Source organism: Heloderma suspectum, chromosome 6, assembly GCF_057233095.1.
Source record: "Heloderma suspectum isolate Gila_16-S chromosome 6, 16-S_ref, whole genome shotgun sequence".
Lineage (NCBI taxonomy): Eukaryota > Metazoa > Chordata > Lepidosauria > Squamata > Helodermatidae > Heloderma > Heloderma suspectum.
The window spans coordinates 91,831,745-91,847,933 of record NC_139463.1 but is presented as its reverse complement, the minus strand read 5'-3'; the positions used below and the strand labels follow the sequence as shown (position 1 = coordinate 91,847,933).

Genomic DNA, 16,189 nt, shown 5'->3' with positions numbered 1-16,189 from the left:
TTGTCCAAACTGTATGAAATTTGGCAGGTGGGATCACCTCTATGGGGGCTGCCAGGTCCCCAGATTTAATTTATTTATTATGAAAACTGAAAGGTTATGTCTGTTTCTGTTTTCCAATGCAAGTCAATGGGAAAACGTCAAATCCAAATTATTTGGATATCTGAATCTCGCTTCAGATTTGAATCTGAACTGAAGTGGGTTGGGTCCAAATCAGTCAAAGTTAAGCAGGGCTGCTTCGGAAGGTCCTAAGTGGCACCTGAATTGGGGGGGGGGCTGTGCATAGCCCTAATGCTAAGTGATCTATAAACATCTCATTCCATTCTAGTTTTTCTTGTACCTTAAGGATTCCAATCCTAATCTTCTGAAGATTATCATTCTCCTCTTTCATTCCTGAATTAGGCACAACCCATCTCTGTATGTAATGACCATTGCCATCCTGGTTACAGCATGAAAAAGAAGGAGGGGGACCCATTCTGCTGCTATGATTGCATTCCATGCCCAGAAGGGAAGATCTCTGACTGGAATGGTGAGAGTTGTAATGTACAAGGTTATTGGAGAACTTGAATATAATTCAGAGAAACCTTTACTCAAGTCTCCATGTCCATGTGTAACCTTTCTTAATCTTTCTTCAGTATTGAAAAAGTGTACACATGAGGAAGTGGCATGGACGTGAAACAGAATGATGCAGTTACACCTAAAAATATGCTGCTCCATTAATTTGTTACTTTGTTCCTTTTTATTTATCTATTTTTTAGTTTGAATACATATGATATACATATATCTGAAAATACAAGTTACTAGCTATTATATGTAAACATCAACAAAAGATACCAGATATCCAAATAAGTATTTATTTGAAGGTGCCATCACTATGCCACCCATTCAAATCAAATGTTGAAAGCATTATAGGGTCCTCAATCCATTGAATTATAGAAGATGAATGTTTATTCTTCTAATGTTGTAATATCAGTCTTTTAGCTGTCAAGAGGGCATGGAGAATCCATTTACACTGACGATTCATTTATTTCCATGAAGCAGGTAAATAATTTAAACGAGTGTGTACATTAGTGAATATTAAAGACTGTTTGAGTACACAGTTTATCCCTAAACTGACCTCTTCCCCAAAAGAAGCAACAATTGGACATTGCCAAAACATATGTTTAACAGAAGCATTAGCTGCATTGCACCACCAGCACTTAGCTGAATTAGACAATCTCTTATTAATGAGGCATTGCGGTGTCCCGTATACATGAAACAAAACTTTTTGCCCAATAAGATACAGCCTAAGATCCATAGAAGCAATTGGTATAGGGGTCAAAGTGGCAATGCACTGATTAGGCAGAATGGGACAATCCAATTCACTATTCTATTCCTTCTTAAAACCCTGTACATCATATTTATTCACCAATAAGAGGTATTTATAGACAGATCGTGGGTTGCTTTGCCTGACCAGCCTCAATAAGTGCTTCCAATAATGACGGAGACTCTGACACCTGGGCAAATCTAGATACTAACAAATGCTGCAATTGCAATTATTGACATTCAGCCATAGCTGGCAAGTCATATTTGGCAAGCAAGACAGAAAATGAAAGATCCAAAGTAAAAATTGCCTTATCTGTCCATGTCCACCGCAAAAACATTTTCGTATCAATTTTTAAATCTGGACTGCCCCATAAAGTCAATTTAGCTTGAGATGGAATGGATCAAAGTGTAATTGATGTGACATTATATGCCACACATCTCTAACTGTAGAAACTGTGGGTTTCTTGTATGCGTTCTATGCATTCTTGTATGTCTATAACCCAATGCCATCCATTTAGAGGGAGGAACCACACAAGAAGATTCTAAAACTGACCAAGGTGGAAGATCCATTGCAGATGGGAAAGTCCAAAGTTCAGTACACGTCAGCAGATAAGCCCAATGATATAAAGCAATATCTGGAAAACCAAATCCACCTTATTTAAATGGAAGTTGCATTCTTTTCAGAGATAATCTTGACAGAGCAGACCCCCCCCCCTGAAACTAAGCACTGATAATCTGAAAATATTTGCCAGGTATAGATAAGGGAATCCCACATAAAATATAAACAATCTGAGGTGGAGTATTCATCTTAAGTGCATTTACACAAACTCAGCTTTTAAGATGCCCATCTATCTAAATCCTGAGAAATCTCATTAATCAATTTACTCAAATTAAGCTTACTCATTTGAGATATATCTCTGGGAATAAGTATTCCAAGGTAAGTATTAACATCCAGGCACCACTGAAATTTCCATTCTGCTAATACGCTATGAGATATAGAATCTCCGGTCAGCATCAGTTCAAATTTTGACCAATTAACTGAATAACCAGTTAATGTGCTGGATGGGGTTACACGCCCCCTGAAGACACAGGTTTGCAGCTTGGGTGTACTTCTGGATTCAGCCGTGAGCCTGGATGCCCAGATTTCAGTGGTGGCTAGGGATGTCAGAGAATTTCGCCACAAATCACAGGGAGGCCGAATGCCAGTGCATTCGGCCCCCCGAAATCGGTGGCAAAACGGTCTGCCCCCCCCCCCGGGACAGAACTTACCTTGGGCGAATCTCCCTGGCAGTGGCGGCTCCTGTGGTGGTTCAGCGTCGGTTCAGCGGTGGCGGCTGCGGTGGCTGGTCTTCCGACCGGCTGCCACCGCCACCATTTCCAAATTAAAAAAAAAAAAATGTGATAGGCTACATAAAGATTTACGTAGCCTATCACGGCTAGATTTTTTAAAAAATACCATGATAGGCTACGTAAATGTTTACGTAGCCTATCATGGCTGAGTTAAAAAACAAAACAAAAAACCGCGCGTACGCAAATGGTGGCGCCCATGGGTGCTCCCATTTGCGTTCCTTATTTTGGCACGTCTAGTCTACGTAAACATTTGCATAGACTATGGCGAAAATAAGGGGAATGCAAATAGCATAGCGTCTACGCTATTTGCATTCCCCTTATTTTCACCGTAGTCTACATAAATGTTTACGTAGACTAGACGTGCCAAAATAAGGAACGCAAATGGCGGCGCCCATGGGCGCCGCCATTTACATAGACGCGTTTTTGTTTGTTTGTTTTTTAACTCAGCCATGATAGGCTATGTAAACATTTACGTAGCCTATCACGGCTGACTGCAGGGACGCAAACGGTGGTGGCTACGTCCGCCGCCATTTGCAGACCCGTCCGGCCAGGATTCGTGGCGGGAGGGACGGAGCGCCTCCCCTCCGGCCAGAATTTCAGGGGGAGGGACGGAGCGCCTTCCCCCCACCGCGAATCAAATTTTGTAAAAGGTAAGTGACTTTCATACATCCCTAGCACTGGTGGCCAGGAGTGCATTTACATAGCTAAAGCTAGCACGCCAGCTGCACCCGTTCCTTGAGATGTCTGACCTGGCCACAGTAACACCTGCCTTAGTTACATCCTGTCCAGATTACTGTAACACGCTCTACATGAGGCTGCCTCTGAGTGCTTGGAAACTTCAGCTGGTCCAAAGAGCTGCTGCCAGACTGTTGACTGGGGCTGGCTACCGGGAACGTACAACTCCCCTATTAAACAGCTTCACTGGCTCCCAGTCTGTTTCTGGGCACAATTCAAAGTGCTGATCATGTCCTGTAAAGCCCTATATGGCTTGGGTCTAGGTTATCTGAAAGACCTCAGTCCTGGGCCCAGTGCTCTTCAACATTTTTATTAATGACTTGGGGGAGGAAGTGCAGGGAATGCTGATCAAATTTGCAGATGACACCAAATTGGGTGGGATAGCTAATACTTTGGAAGACAGAAACAAAATTCAAAGTGATCTGGATAGACTGGAGCGCTGGGCAGAAAACAACAGAATGACATTTAATAGGGATAAATGCCAAGTTCTGCACCTAGGAAAAAGAAACCAAATGCACAGTTACAAGATGGGGGATACGTGGCTCAACAACACTACAAGCGGAAAGGATCTTGGAATTGTTGTCGATCACAAGCTGAATATGAGCCAACAATGTGATGTGGCTGCAAAAAAGGCAAATGTTATTTTGGGCTGTATTAATAGAAGCATAGCTTCCAAATCCCAGGAAGTACTAGTTCCCCTCTACTCAGCACTGGTTAGGCCTCATCTGGAGTACTGTATCCAGTTCTGGGCACCACACTTTAAGAAGGATGCAGACAAACTGGAGAGGGTTCAGAGGAGGGCAACAAAGATGATCAGAGGACTGGAAACAAAGCCCTATGAAGAGAGACTGAAAGAACTGGGCATGTTTAGCCTTGAGAGGAGAAAACTGAGGGGAGATATGATAGCACTCTTCAAGTACTTGAAAGGTTGTCACAGAGAAGAAGGCCAGGATCTCTTCTTGATCATCCCAGAGTGCAGGACACGGAATAATAGGCTGAAGTTACAGGAAGCCAGATTCCGGCTGAACATCAGGAAAAACTTCCTGACTGTTAGAGCAATATGACAATGGAACCAATTACCTAGGGTGGTGATGGGCTCTCCCACACTGGAGGCATTCAAGACGAGGCTGGACAGCCATCTGTCAGGGATGCTCTGACTTGGATTCCTGCATTGAGCAGGGGGTTGGACTCGATGGCCTTGTAGGCCCCTACCAACCCTACTATTCTAGGATTCTATGATTCTTTGACCGTATTCTCCCCTGTGAGCCTACTTGTGCCCTGAGATCTTCAGGGGAGGCCCTTCTTGCGGTCCCACCACCATCATAGGGTCATCTGGTGGGAACGCAACAGAGGGCCTTCTCGGTGGCTGCCCCAAGGCTCTGGAACTCCCTTCCCAGGGAGGCAAGAGTGGCACCCTCCTTGGTATGCTTTCACAGGCAGGTAAATCTTTTTTGTTCCAGCAGGCCTTGGGGATAGCTAGTCTGGACCTGTGAGAATATGATGGATGGAGCCTATGGTTAATATTTCCTGTTGTCTTTTAAAATTTTGATATTTTATATAATGTTAATATTATTGATGATTTAATTATATTTTTAACTTTTTATATTTCTATTTATAGGTATTAACTGTATAAGTTTTTAATGTTGTAAAGCTGCCACCCTGTACAACAAACAAGAAAGCCATTATATCATTCTGTCTTCAGCATTAAGTTGTTTAAAAAAACAAACAAATTATCATTTAATACACACATTTTGTATTTAGTATGCAAGTTGTAACTTCCTAAAATTCTACTTAAAATGCTCTTATTCAGAAAGACCATATGCCTTAATGCACTCTTTGAATAGGGGCTGCTTCATGCCAAATAATTTATTACATGGATATAGATTTTCCTAGTCCTATACAGAAGTTCATTAGCAGTAGAATTGGATGCATGTCTGGTCAGAACCAGCTCCCATTAAGTTTAATTTGGCTTACTCCCAGTTAGGTGAATGTAGGATTGTAGCCTAAGTGTACAAATGATGAATAGACAACTTACAGGGTGAGGAAAACACAATTCCAAAATGCAGTCTCCTTTACCTGAAGGTATTACAACAACTATTCCTCAGTCTGGTGTAGGGATGTACGGAAGTCCCTTACCTGAACCCGAAGCTTGCTTTGCGGTGGGGGGGAAGCGCTCCGTCCCTCCCCCCAAAATTCTGGCCAGGGGGGAGGTGCCCCATCCCTCCCCAAAAAAATTCTGGCTGGGGGGGAGGCGCCCCATCCCTCCGGCCAGGAATCCTGTCCTGCCGGGACGCAAATGGTGGCGGCTGTAGCCGCCGCCGTTTGCGTCCCTGCAGTCAGCCATGATAGGCTACGTAAATGTTTACGTAGCCTATCACGGCTGAGTGGAAAAAAAAAAAACCTGCGCGTACGCAAATGGCACGTGTAATCTACGTAAACATTTATGTAGACTATGGCGAAAATAAGGGGAATGCTATTTGCGTTCCCCTTATTTTCGCTGTAGTCTACGTAAATGTTTACGTAGACTACACATGCCAAAATAAGGAACGCAAATGGCGGCATCCATGGGCGCCGCCATTTGCGTACGCATGGTTTTTTCCCCCCCACACTCAGCCGTGACAGGCTACATGAACATTTACGTAGCATATCACGGTGTTTTTTAAAAAATCTAGCCGTGATAGGCTATGTAACGTAGCCTATCACGTTTTTTTTTTTTTTACTTGGAAATGGCGGCTGCCGCTGCTGCCGCACCGCCGCCACACCGCCGCCGGAGCTGCCGCCGCCGCCAGGGGCATTCGCACAAGGTAAGTCCCGTCCTGGGGGGGGTGGCAGACCGTTTCTCCACCAATTTTGGGGGGCCGAATGTGCTGGCATTCGGCCTCCCCGAGATTCGTGGAGAAATTCTCTGACATCCCTAAATTTCTGGTGCCCTCCAGATGTGTGGGACTGAAACTGCTATCATTACCAGCCAGCAGGGTTGGGTTGAAGAAGCTGAGTTGGAGAAGCTGAGAGAGGCAGAGAGGTTGATGGATGAGACCTTTAGGGATCTAATAGTGGTGTTCCAATCCCTGGGTGACAACTCCTCTGCTGTCATGGAGAATGGAGGTCTTGGGGAAGGAAGGCATAATTCTGAGGAAGAGGGAAATGATCCCTTAGAAGGGACCCATTCCTTACATGAAAAACATATATCCTCTTGCACCAAGGATGTACCACCAAGGGGCAGGGGCTTGTGATAGTGGGAGAATTGGTCATTAGACACATAGGCAACTGGTTTTGTGATGGGCATGTAGACCACTTCTATCTTGCACTGGAACATTTCATTTCAGAAAGATTGCTCAAACTGGTTCAATTTTATAAAGTTTAGAATGACCCATCCCTGATCGCCTCTTAACATCGTGGAATACTCTTACTGTTTACCCTTAACATGCTGATATACACACCTGCCACATTTCATAGCTTCAACACTGACCGGATAATCTTTGTGAAAGAAAAACCTGTAGCATATTCCAATTTTGATTAAAAATATCCCAAGGACTATAACATATATCTATAGCTAAACCTCTGTTAAACCAATTAATCAATCAATCCACCACATAACTTATCACTCATAAATGCCCTGATAAAGAAATAGGATTATGTCTGGAACTGAAATAATAGGAAGTTTGGTACCAGGCATAGCACTTGGGGGAGGGCATTCTGAAGCTGGGTGGCATCATGAAGAAGGCTCTGTCTTATGCTGTCACTCAATGTACTTCCCCCAGTAGTGGTACAATGAGACAGACATTCCCCACCGATCTAAGGATGGGCTGTAGAGGGAGATGTATTCCCTTAGATACCTGGATCCCAAGTCATTTAGGGGTTTATAAGTCAACATCAGCACTTTGAATTCAACCCAGAAACAGATAGCCAACCAATGCAACTCCATCAGGAGTTATATGATCTCTGGCAGCTTTTCCTGTCATCATTCTGGCCTCTGCAAATATTTATTCATATTTATAGCCACTTTTTCTACTAAAACAATAGCCCTCCTCAGATGTTCACTTCTAGATGTGTGAAGACACATGTAGGAATGCCCCCTCTGCACACTAGCAATACTCCTGAGCTGAAGCGCAATTTCCATAGTCTAAGCAAAGACAATCCAGGTTCACATCCCCATGGTGGAAACCCTACACTTAATGCAAGTGTCTCCCTTAAGACCCAGCTAACCATGTGTAAGTGTGGGAAGGTTCTGGAACAGGCCTTATTAAGGGGGCAGAGCTAACACTGCATATTCCAAAAGACCCCTCTATGAATTCAGAAGTGAATACTTGCAGAGGGCTTAGTTCTCAAAGAGATCTACAATAAGTACTTTGGTATGGAAGGAACCACAACTTTCCTTCTTCTTCTTTTCAGACATGGCTGACTGTTTTCAATGCCAAGGAGATCATTATCCAAATAAAGATAAAAATGGATGCATTCCTAAAGTTGTAACCTTCTTGTCTTATGAAGAACCTTTGGGGATTGGTTTATCCATTGCTGCCCTTTCATGTTTTTTGATAACAGCTCTGGTATTAGGAATATTTATGAAGCACCATGACACTCCCATAGTCAAAGCCAACAACAGGAACCTCACCTACAGTTTTCTAATCTCCCTTTTGCTCTGCTTCCTTTGTGCATTGTTATTTATTGGCAGACCTAATAAGGTGACGTGTCTCCTCCGACAAACTGCCTTTGCCATGATCTTTTCAATGGCAGTTTCTTGTGTGTTGGCAAAAACCATGACTGTGGTTCTGGCTTTCATGGCTACCAAACCAGGATCCAGGATGAGGAAGTGGGTAGGGAAAAGATTATCCATCTCTATTGTTCTTTCTTGCTTCCTTACTCAAGCAGGGATTTGTATTGTATGGTTGACAACATCTCCCCCATTCCCACATGTTGACATATATTCAATGACTAATGAAATTTTATTAGAATGCAATGAGGGCTCAAATGCAATGTTTTACTATGTCCTAGGTTACATGGGTTTCCTGGCACTTGCTAGCTTCATTGTGGCTTTCCTTGCCAGGAAGTTACCAGACAGTTTCAATGAAGCAAAGTTTATAACTTTCAGCATGCTGGTGTTTTGCAGTGTTTGGTTAGCCTTTGTTCCAACCTACCTGAGCACCACAGGAAAATATGTGGTAGCTGTGGAGATCTTCTCTATCTTAGCATCCATTGGCGGGCTGCTGGGCTGCATATTTTTTCCCAAATGTTACATTATCATGCTGAAGCCTGAACTGAATGACAGAGAACAACTAATAAGGAGAACAACTAGAAAAATACAAGTAGTTTTGTAGCGCAACTGATAGATCTTTAAACTTACACATAGGGATGTTAGAGAAATCTGCCGCGGATTCAAATGAGGCCGGATTCTTTGGAATCCAGCCTCAGGAACCCGCGGCGGATCAGCCACACTTACCTCCTCTCCTGGAGGATTTTGCGTGGGACGGTATGGCTGCTTGTTGCACCGGGAGCTGTTCGCCTCCGCGCCGATTGCCATTTAAAAAATAAAAGGCGATCAGCAGGATGTGCCCATAGACTTATACGCAAAATAGAGCCGTGAATCTTGCGTATAAGTCTATGTGTCCATAGACTTATACGCAAGATTCACGGCTCTATTTTGCGTAAAGTCTATGGGGACACCCTGCCGATCGCCTTTTTTTTTTTTTTAAGGCGATCAGCACAGAGGAAAACAGCTCCAGGTAAGTGGCCCTCAAGCCAGGCAGCTCTGCGGAATCCTTGTGGAGTGGAGCTGCTCCAGAGGATTCCGCGGGCAGGGAGGAATGGATTGCCTCGCCCCTACCGGGCAGTTTCCCCACAGGAACGGACAGTGGGGAATCCATACATCCCTATTTATAAGCTTGTCTTACCTTTTTTGCAGGCACAGAAAAGTAGATACTGCAGTGCAGAGATTGGAATCATATCACTGGGGGCCTTCGGTCTTTTTTCAGCCTCTCTCTCCTCAAGTTGGTGCTTTTTATTCCCTTCCCCTGTGGCTTCTTTCCTCTCTCATATCCTCCAGTCTCCCTCAGAATTGCCTCACAATTCAAGTCTCTTCAGAATTTCCTATGACAGCTCCTCAGGGCCAAAAAGAGTTATGATCTAGGCATCCTGCAGTGATAAACCCACATAAGATGGAGATACTGCAGGACTTCTATATCAGTGTTCTGGTAGAGGTAATGTGTGTAAGAAACCTGAGCATCTATTTATTTTTATTTTATTTATTAAATTTATTAATTGCCCATCTAGCTGGTCACCCAGCCACTCTGGGTGATGTACAACAACAAAACAGTTAAAACAATAAAATTCTATATTAGAAACATCATAAAAAATACCCTAACCCACCCCAAATGCCTGCCTGAACAACCACGTTTTTAATGCATGATGGAAGCTTATTAAAGAGGGGGCATGGCAGAGTTCCCTACGGAGGGAGTTCCACAGAGTGGGGGCCACCACAGAAAAGGACCTCTCCCTTGTCCTCACCAGCCTAGCTGTCCTGGCTGATGGGACAGAGAGAAAGCCATCCAAGGCTGATCTTGTTAAGCGGCCTGTCTGGTGTTGCTGGAGGCGCTCCTTAAGATAGGCTGGGCCGAAACCATATAGGGTTTTAAAGGTCAAAACCAACACCTTGAATTTGGCCTGGAAAACAACTGCTAACCAGTGCAACTCCTTCAGCACTAGAGTGATGTGTAGGGATGTCAGAGAATTTCTGACGGCCATGGGTCTGAAACTTCCTCTCCCAGTGCTACCCTCTGGTACCTGCTGGAGAGTAAGGACCAGAACCACCGCAATACGGTGTCTCCAATGCCCAACCCCTCCAGGCGATCCAGGAGGATACTGTGGTCAACGGTATCAAAAGCCACTGAGAGGTCAAGGAGAACAAGGAAGGAGCATTCACCCCTATCCAGAGCCCTCCTCATATCATCCACCAAGGCAACCAAGGCCATTTCTGTCCCATGCCATGCCCAGCCCTGAAGCCCGACTGAAATGGATCTAAATAATCGGCTTCAAGTGGCCTTCAAAGCATCTACCAGTGGCCTGGCGAACAGTGTAAACATGGAGGAGGCACCTTGGTGTGTTTTTTTCTTCATTCGTTTGTTTTAACCTGGCTCCCCTTCCACTGTCACTAATTTTCTGGGGGAAGGGGTGGAAAAGATGGAACTCTACCACCTGAGCTTCTGCCTCAGTATGCCCTGGTACATTCTATACCATGGCAAGCTATTATAGATTTCTGTCAGCTACCCTTTTATCAAATTAGGCACAAACTTTATATATTCACCCTCCTGTAGTCCCCACTTCTGCACATCCCCCCCCCCATTCAAAGGTGGTCAGGAACACCTGTGGGTCTTCTCCTGGGGTGTAAGACATGAAGTCCTTGGGGGTGACCTTGACTGACTGCTCCCATCTCAGCTGTGCCGTCTTTTCCTTGTGCTTGCATTGCTTGTCTTGCAGCTTTTCCTCATGTTTGCTTTGCTCCTCTTGGGCTTTGCGTTGTTCCTCTTGCAGCTTTTCCCTGTGTCTGTGTCATTCCTCTTGGGCTTTGTAGCTTGCAGCCAGGTCCACTCCCATTCCAGCTTGTTCTCCTCCTCCTCCTCCTTCTGCTTGGCCAAGATCTGCAGTTCCCTTTCTTTAAGCTCCCATTCTTTTGTTTAGGGCTCAGCAGGATCCATGGGCCTCCCTATACCTTTGCTGCATGTGAGATCAGCATTATTTTAGCACTTCCACAGTTTTCTCCTGCCATTGCAAATTGTCCTTCTTGCATTGCTCAATCAGCACAGATTTGTTCATAGACCAACACTGGGTCATCTTGCTAGCTTATCTGTTCCCTAATCCGCAGACCCCCAAATAAGATACACTGCTGTAGTAAAAATGTAACCTAAAAGCCATTGTATGTGTCTTAAGCAGCACGTAGTACTGTAAGAGCTGCGCATGCCTGGAATGAGCAGACAGTAACCCTAAGATAAGGTTGCCAAGCAAACTGCTAGCAACCAATTAAAGTGACACGCTGGCTAAGGAATGCAAGCTGAGGTGATAAAACTGTAGCGCGGTGGTTGCCCAGGGTCGACTCTGCTTTTGAACGTGAGCTCCTTTGTCGAACTGTTTGCAAACAATAAAATCGAGTTGGACCCAGCCGGAAGTTGACTCTCCTCTTTGGGGCAAATTGGACTAGCCTCCAGGGGGCGAAACTAGCATTTTGTGCAACACTGCCTTTGACAGCTCTATTGGTAAAACCCTAAATATTGATAAGACCCTAAAAGCACGTTCTTCTACCCTAGCTGCATTTAGACTTCTCCAGGCTGCTTCTTGCTGCTCTGTTTTTCCTGACTCTGGTCTTACTGTCTCTCTCTCTTTATCCTGTCCTTCCCCAAAACTGAAAGTACTGTTTCAAACCTGACGAAATGAAACTTAACTTAGGAAAATGAAACTCCTCCTCCCATGGATACTCCCCCCCCCCAAAAAAAAACCCCACCAGGCTTCTAGGCCTGACCTTTTTACCTTGCCTCTGTAGGCCTCACACCTTCACAGGAACAGAGGAAAATGAACAAAGGGGAAAAGGTTGTTTTTCTTTCTTTACCAGAACAATAAATGATATAGTATTGTAAAGTCTGTATGAATGAATGAACAATATGTATTGCTTTAATGGGAACAGAATGTTAAGAATGTTAAGATCTTGCATGAGCAAAGCATTTTCAGCAATGTAGCACCTTCAGTCCTACCATGATCTCTGGTCAAACCAGCTGAACAGCTAGCAATTGTGTTTCATCTACCAAAAGCCCAAACTATTTACAAACACCACAACCAGTGCTGCTGCAGAAGCTGTGTACTTGCTTATCCCAAGCTTCTATTGACAGTGCTTATGATAGCATTTAGTTATTTATTACACACACACACCGCTCCACATCTAAACAGATTCCAGAGTGGTGCATTGTAGCTTTCATTTTTAAACAAACAAAACACAAAAAGTTGGCCAATATGTGGGATTGGTGGGGGTAGTTGGGACAGCAGTTCAATCAAAAACAAGTAAAGAAAACAGTAATGGATTCTGTATAATATGACAATGGCCAGGGAAAGGTGCACCCTTGTAGCACCCTTCACCATTGTTACGCTAACTAAACACAGAAGAGGTTTTGTGTAGCACTACAGTAAAACTGAATGACAAGGTAGTTCAAGGTAGTTATCCTATTCAGTATTTGGAGGTGCAAGATAACGAACAAAGAGAAAAAAAATTATTTCGTCACTATTAGGCTGTGAGACATGTCTGGTGGGGATAAATCCATGAAGGTCACTGAGAGGTCCCATTCCATAACTTAAGGTACGAGCATTACACATGGAATCCACTAGATTTCTTCTGACACACAGATTCCCTCTGCAACCATTGGAATACTGGCAGAATTCTAGTTTCAGAATGAAACTGGGCATGAATGGTATAACTTTGCCAGCAGCTGCTGCCACAGTGTATAATGGGGCAGGGAACTTTGAACTGCTGCTCAGAATTTCACCAAATGAATGAAGGATTGCCTTCCTCAACAAACATGAACAAGTACATCAGTAGTTTTCACCAAATTGTGAAAGAAATGAATGATATGCCTGTTTAAACACTGGGTCCATTTCGGCATTTTTTAAGTTTTAACAGGCTGAAGTGGTTGTAATTTTTATTTTATCAGATATATTCGGTTTTCCTAAGTTTCACATTAATAGCTCAACAGGAGTCATGTTTACAAGCAATAGAATTTTGAGGTTTATGATGGTGGAACCCTACCCCACTCCCATTTGCTTTAACTCAAGAACCTCAATAAAACATATGCAATGCAATGCAATGCACAGTTAATGGGGAGTTAAAAAGTTTTTAACCTGCTAAATACACACATCTTCCACATTCTATAATACAGTTTACCTGCCAGATCCTGCCTCTTGCCCTGGCAACAGAATGACATTTCTGCTTCCCTGAGCCCAACAAAGGTGAATGTTAAATGATAGAACAGAAAGGGAGCTAAAGCTCCTTTTGCCATTCCATGATGTGAGGAGGCAGAGGTAAGGTATTAAGCTTATTGGTGGTGGTGGGGAGGATGAAAATTACATCCAGAAACATTTTATATTCCCAATCAATGTTGTTATATTCCCAACTGTATGCAGGGTTGGCCATTCCATTAGGCAGAGTGAAGCAATCGCCTCAGGTGGCAGAAGCAGGGGGACTGCAGCCAAAGCCCCCTAGTTGTTCTCATGAACTCTCTGACTGTCCCCATCTGTGGGAGGACAGAGTGGTGTATGAGATAATGTAGCAGCCATATTGGGGGTCAGACTAAGTAGCCTCATGTTTTTGCTGAGCTATTGTTTAGCAAAATAAGAAATGTAAAAGTTTCCTGACTTGTCACCAAGGCTAAGGTCATAGTGATATGTATATCATGTTCTCTGCCGTTCTCTGCTTATCATGCCCTATAACCCATTTCCTGGGATATAAACAATGGTGCTAGGAAAGAAAATGTTGAGGACTGCAACCCCACATGAGAGGGAGAGGAGGAGCCGTTTCGTATGTGTCACAATATCTATAAAAACAATCTGCTGATGTAAATCGGGGCTTTTGGCTCTTTGGAAGTGATTCCAGCCATAAAGCTAGGGATGGGGGAGAATTTCTCCCCAAAACTTCGGGGGGGCGAGCACCAACGTGTTCGGCCCCCCAAAGTAGTTTCGGGGAGAAATTCTCCACACACACCCCGCACCCCCCCCGGGACGGGACTTAGCTTTCCCGAATGTCCCTCCTGGCGGTGGGTCCCAGCGGCGGTTCGTCAGGTCTTTGACAGGGGCAGAGGTGGCAGCCGGTCTTTTGACCGGCTGCCGCCGCCGCCGCCATTCCAAGAAAAGTAAAAAAAAAAAAAACCGCCCCTGTGATAGGCTACGTGATGATTAACGTAGCCTATCACGGCTAGATTTGCAAAGTCAGCCGTGATAGGCTACGTAAATCGTCACGTAGCCTATCACAGGTGACTTAAAAAAAAAAAAAAGCTCCCATAGGGAGCCGCCATTCACGTTCCTTATTTAGTCGCTGTAGTCTACATAAAGATTATGTAGACTACGGTGAAAATAAGGGCAATGCTATTTGCATTGCCCTTATTTTCGCCGTAGTCTATGTAAAGATTTACGTAGACTACAGCGACCAAATAAGGAACGGGAATGGCGGCTCCCTATGGGGGCCGCCATTTGCGTACGCGCTTTTTTTTTTTAAAGTCACCCGTGATAGGCTACGTGACAATTAATGTAGCCTATCACGGCTGACTTTGCAGATCTAGCCATGATAGGCTAAGTTAATCATCACGTAGCCTATCACGGGGGCATTTTTTTTTTTACTTTTTATTTCGCGGCTGGGTGAGGCGAGGCGCCTCCTCCCCGGCCTGAATTTCGGCCGGGCGAGGTGGGAAGCCTTCCTCCCGGCCTGAATTTTTTCCAGGTGAGGCGGGAAGCCTCCCCCCCTGGCCTGAACTTCGGGGGGAGCAGCGAAGCACTTCCCCCCCACCGCAAACAAGCTGCGAGACCAGGTAAGTGGCTTTCGTGCACTCCTACATAAAGCCCGCGCGTTAAATAAAGAACTCTTTTTCCTTCACTCCATGGTCTCTCTGACTGATTTCTGCAACATAAATGGTGCCATGACTCGGATGTGGCAGGCTCTGAGACAGAGAGATGGCAGTTGCCTGCTCTTAATCGCCGCACCGGGAGGGAGAGCTCGGCTCACGCCTCCCTTTCTTGGCACCACTGACCTTTTTGTCAGGTGAACGGGAGAAAGCCTGCACCGAGCCTGCCCGAACGGCTATGCCATCAAGAGAACCTCGGGAAGTGGAGGAAGGAACTTGAGCCCTTTCCATATTGCAGCTGCAATTGAGTTGAAACCCACATTGAAGCCTTCATGAGAAAGGCAAGTATATGGAGTAAAAAGTGGGCCCCGCCTTATGAAGAAGGCCAGTGTTAGTATATGTATACAAAGGGGAACCCACCCAATTGGGGGTGGAAGGGGGACTTGATCACTCCCCCGAGCAGGCACTAATACTCAGCAAGGCGCTGAGGAAACTGCTTCACTCTAGTGGAAAACTGGGAGAGTGGGTGGCAGGGACATATGAATGAAGTGGTAAAATTGAAGATTGTGTGAGTGGCTACTGCGGTTTCTGTCACATACCGTTGACCGTCCGGGTGCCCAGGCCAGTAGCATAGTGCGTGGTGTGAAACATCCTCTTGTGTCAGTCAGTGAGACCCCTTACTCACTGACCAATCCCCTTCCCTCTTTGTGTCTGTCTTTACATTAAAGGAGAGGTCATGGGAGGTGGGGGAAGCAAGACTTGCACCCCCTTGAGATGTATGTTAAAAAAAAAATTAAAAAAAAGGATTCAGAATAGAGAGAAGAAACAGCAAAAAAGCTCAAGGCCGAGCTGGAAAAAAAAAATCTGAGGCTGTTAATTAGAGAAATGTTGCAAGACAGCCTGGCTTTTAATGACGCGTAGGAGTGTGAAGCCGAAAAAGTAGCCGTTAGCCTAGTGCACCAAGAGGGGGGGCAGGAGAATTGCCCACAACGTTCTGAGTTGTGCAACATCATCACCTCGCCTAACTGGGATGAAATCTCTAAGAAATGCCCTCACCCAGCGCCAGCTTGTCTGGCTAAAAGGGGGGGGCATTGCGGGTGGGTGGGGTGACATGACGCAGGGGCCTTTGATTGGTGCACCCCAGTGGCACCACCATGCAAAGAGGGGCAGGCTGAGTTGCCTTAAACTCAGCCCCCTTCTCAAACTCAGCTCTCTGGCTC

The 16,189-nt window shown here is 44.9% G+C and overlaps 1 protein-coding gene across 1 annotated transcript; it reads left to right on the top strand.

Annotated features, from left to right (window-relative positions):
* The first annotated feature begins 7,778 nt into the window (after positions 1–7,778).
* LOC146341824 (vomeronasal type-2 receptor 26-like) lies at positions 7,779–8,702 on the top strand. Its single transcript, XM_084807705.1, has one exon. The coding sequence runs from the start codon at positions 7,782–7,784 to the stop codon at positions 8,700–8,702; it is 921 nt and encodes a 306-aa protein (XP_084663831.1). The 5' UTR covers positions 7,779–7,781.
* Positions 8,703–16,189: the final 7,487 nt, after the last annotated feature.

Bases quoted from the DNA above. Each gene is read 5' to 3' on its own strand.
- LOC146341824 (XM_084807705.1), top strand. From the start codon at position 7,782: ATGGCTGACTGTTTTCAATGCCAAGGAGATCATTATCCAAATAAAGAT.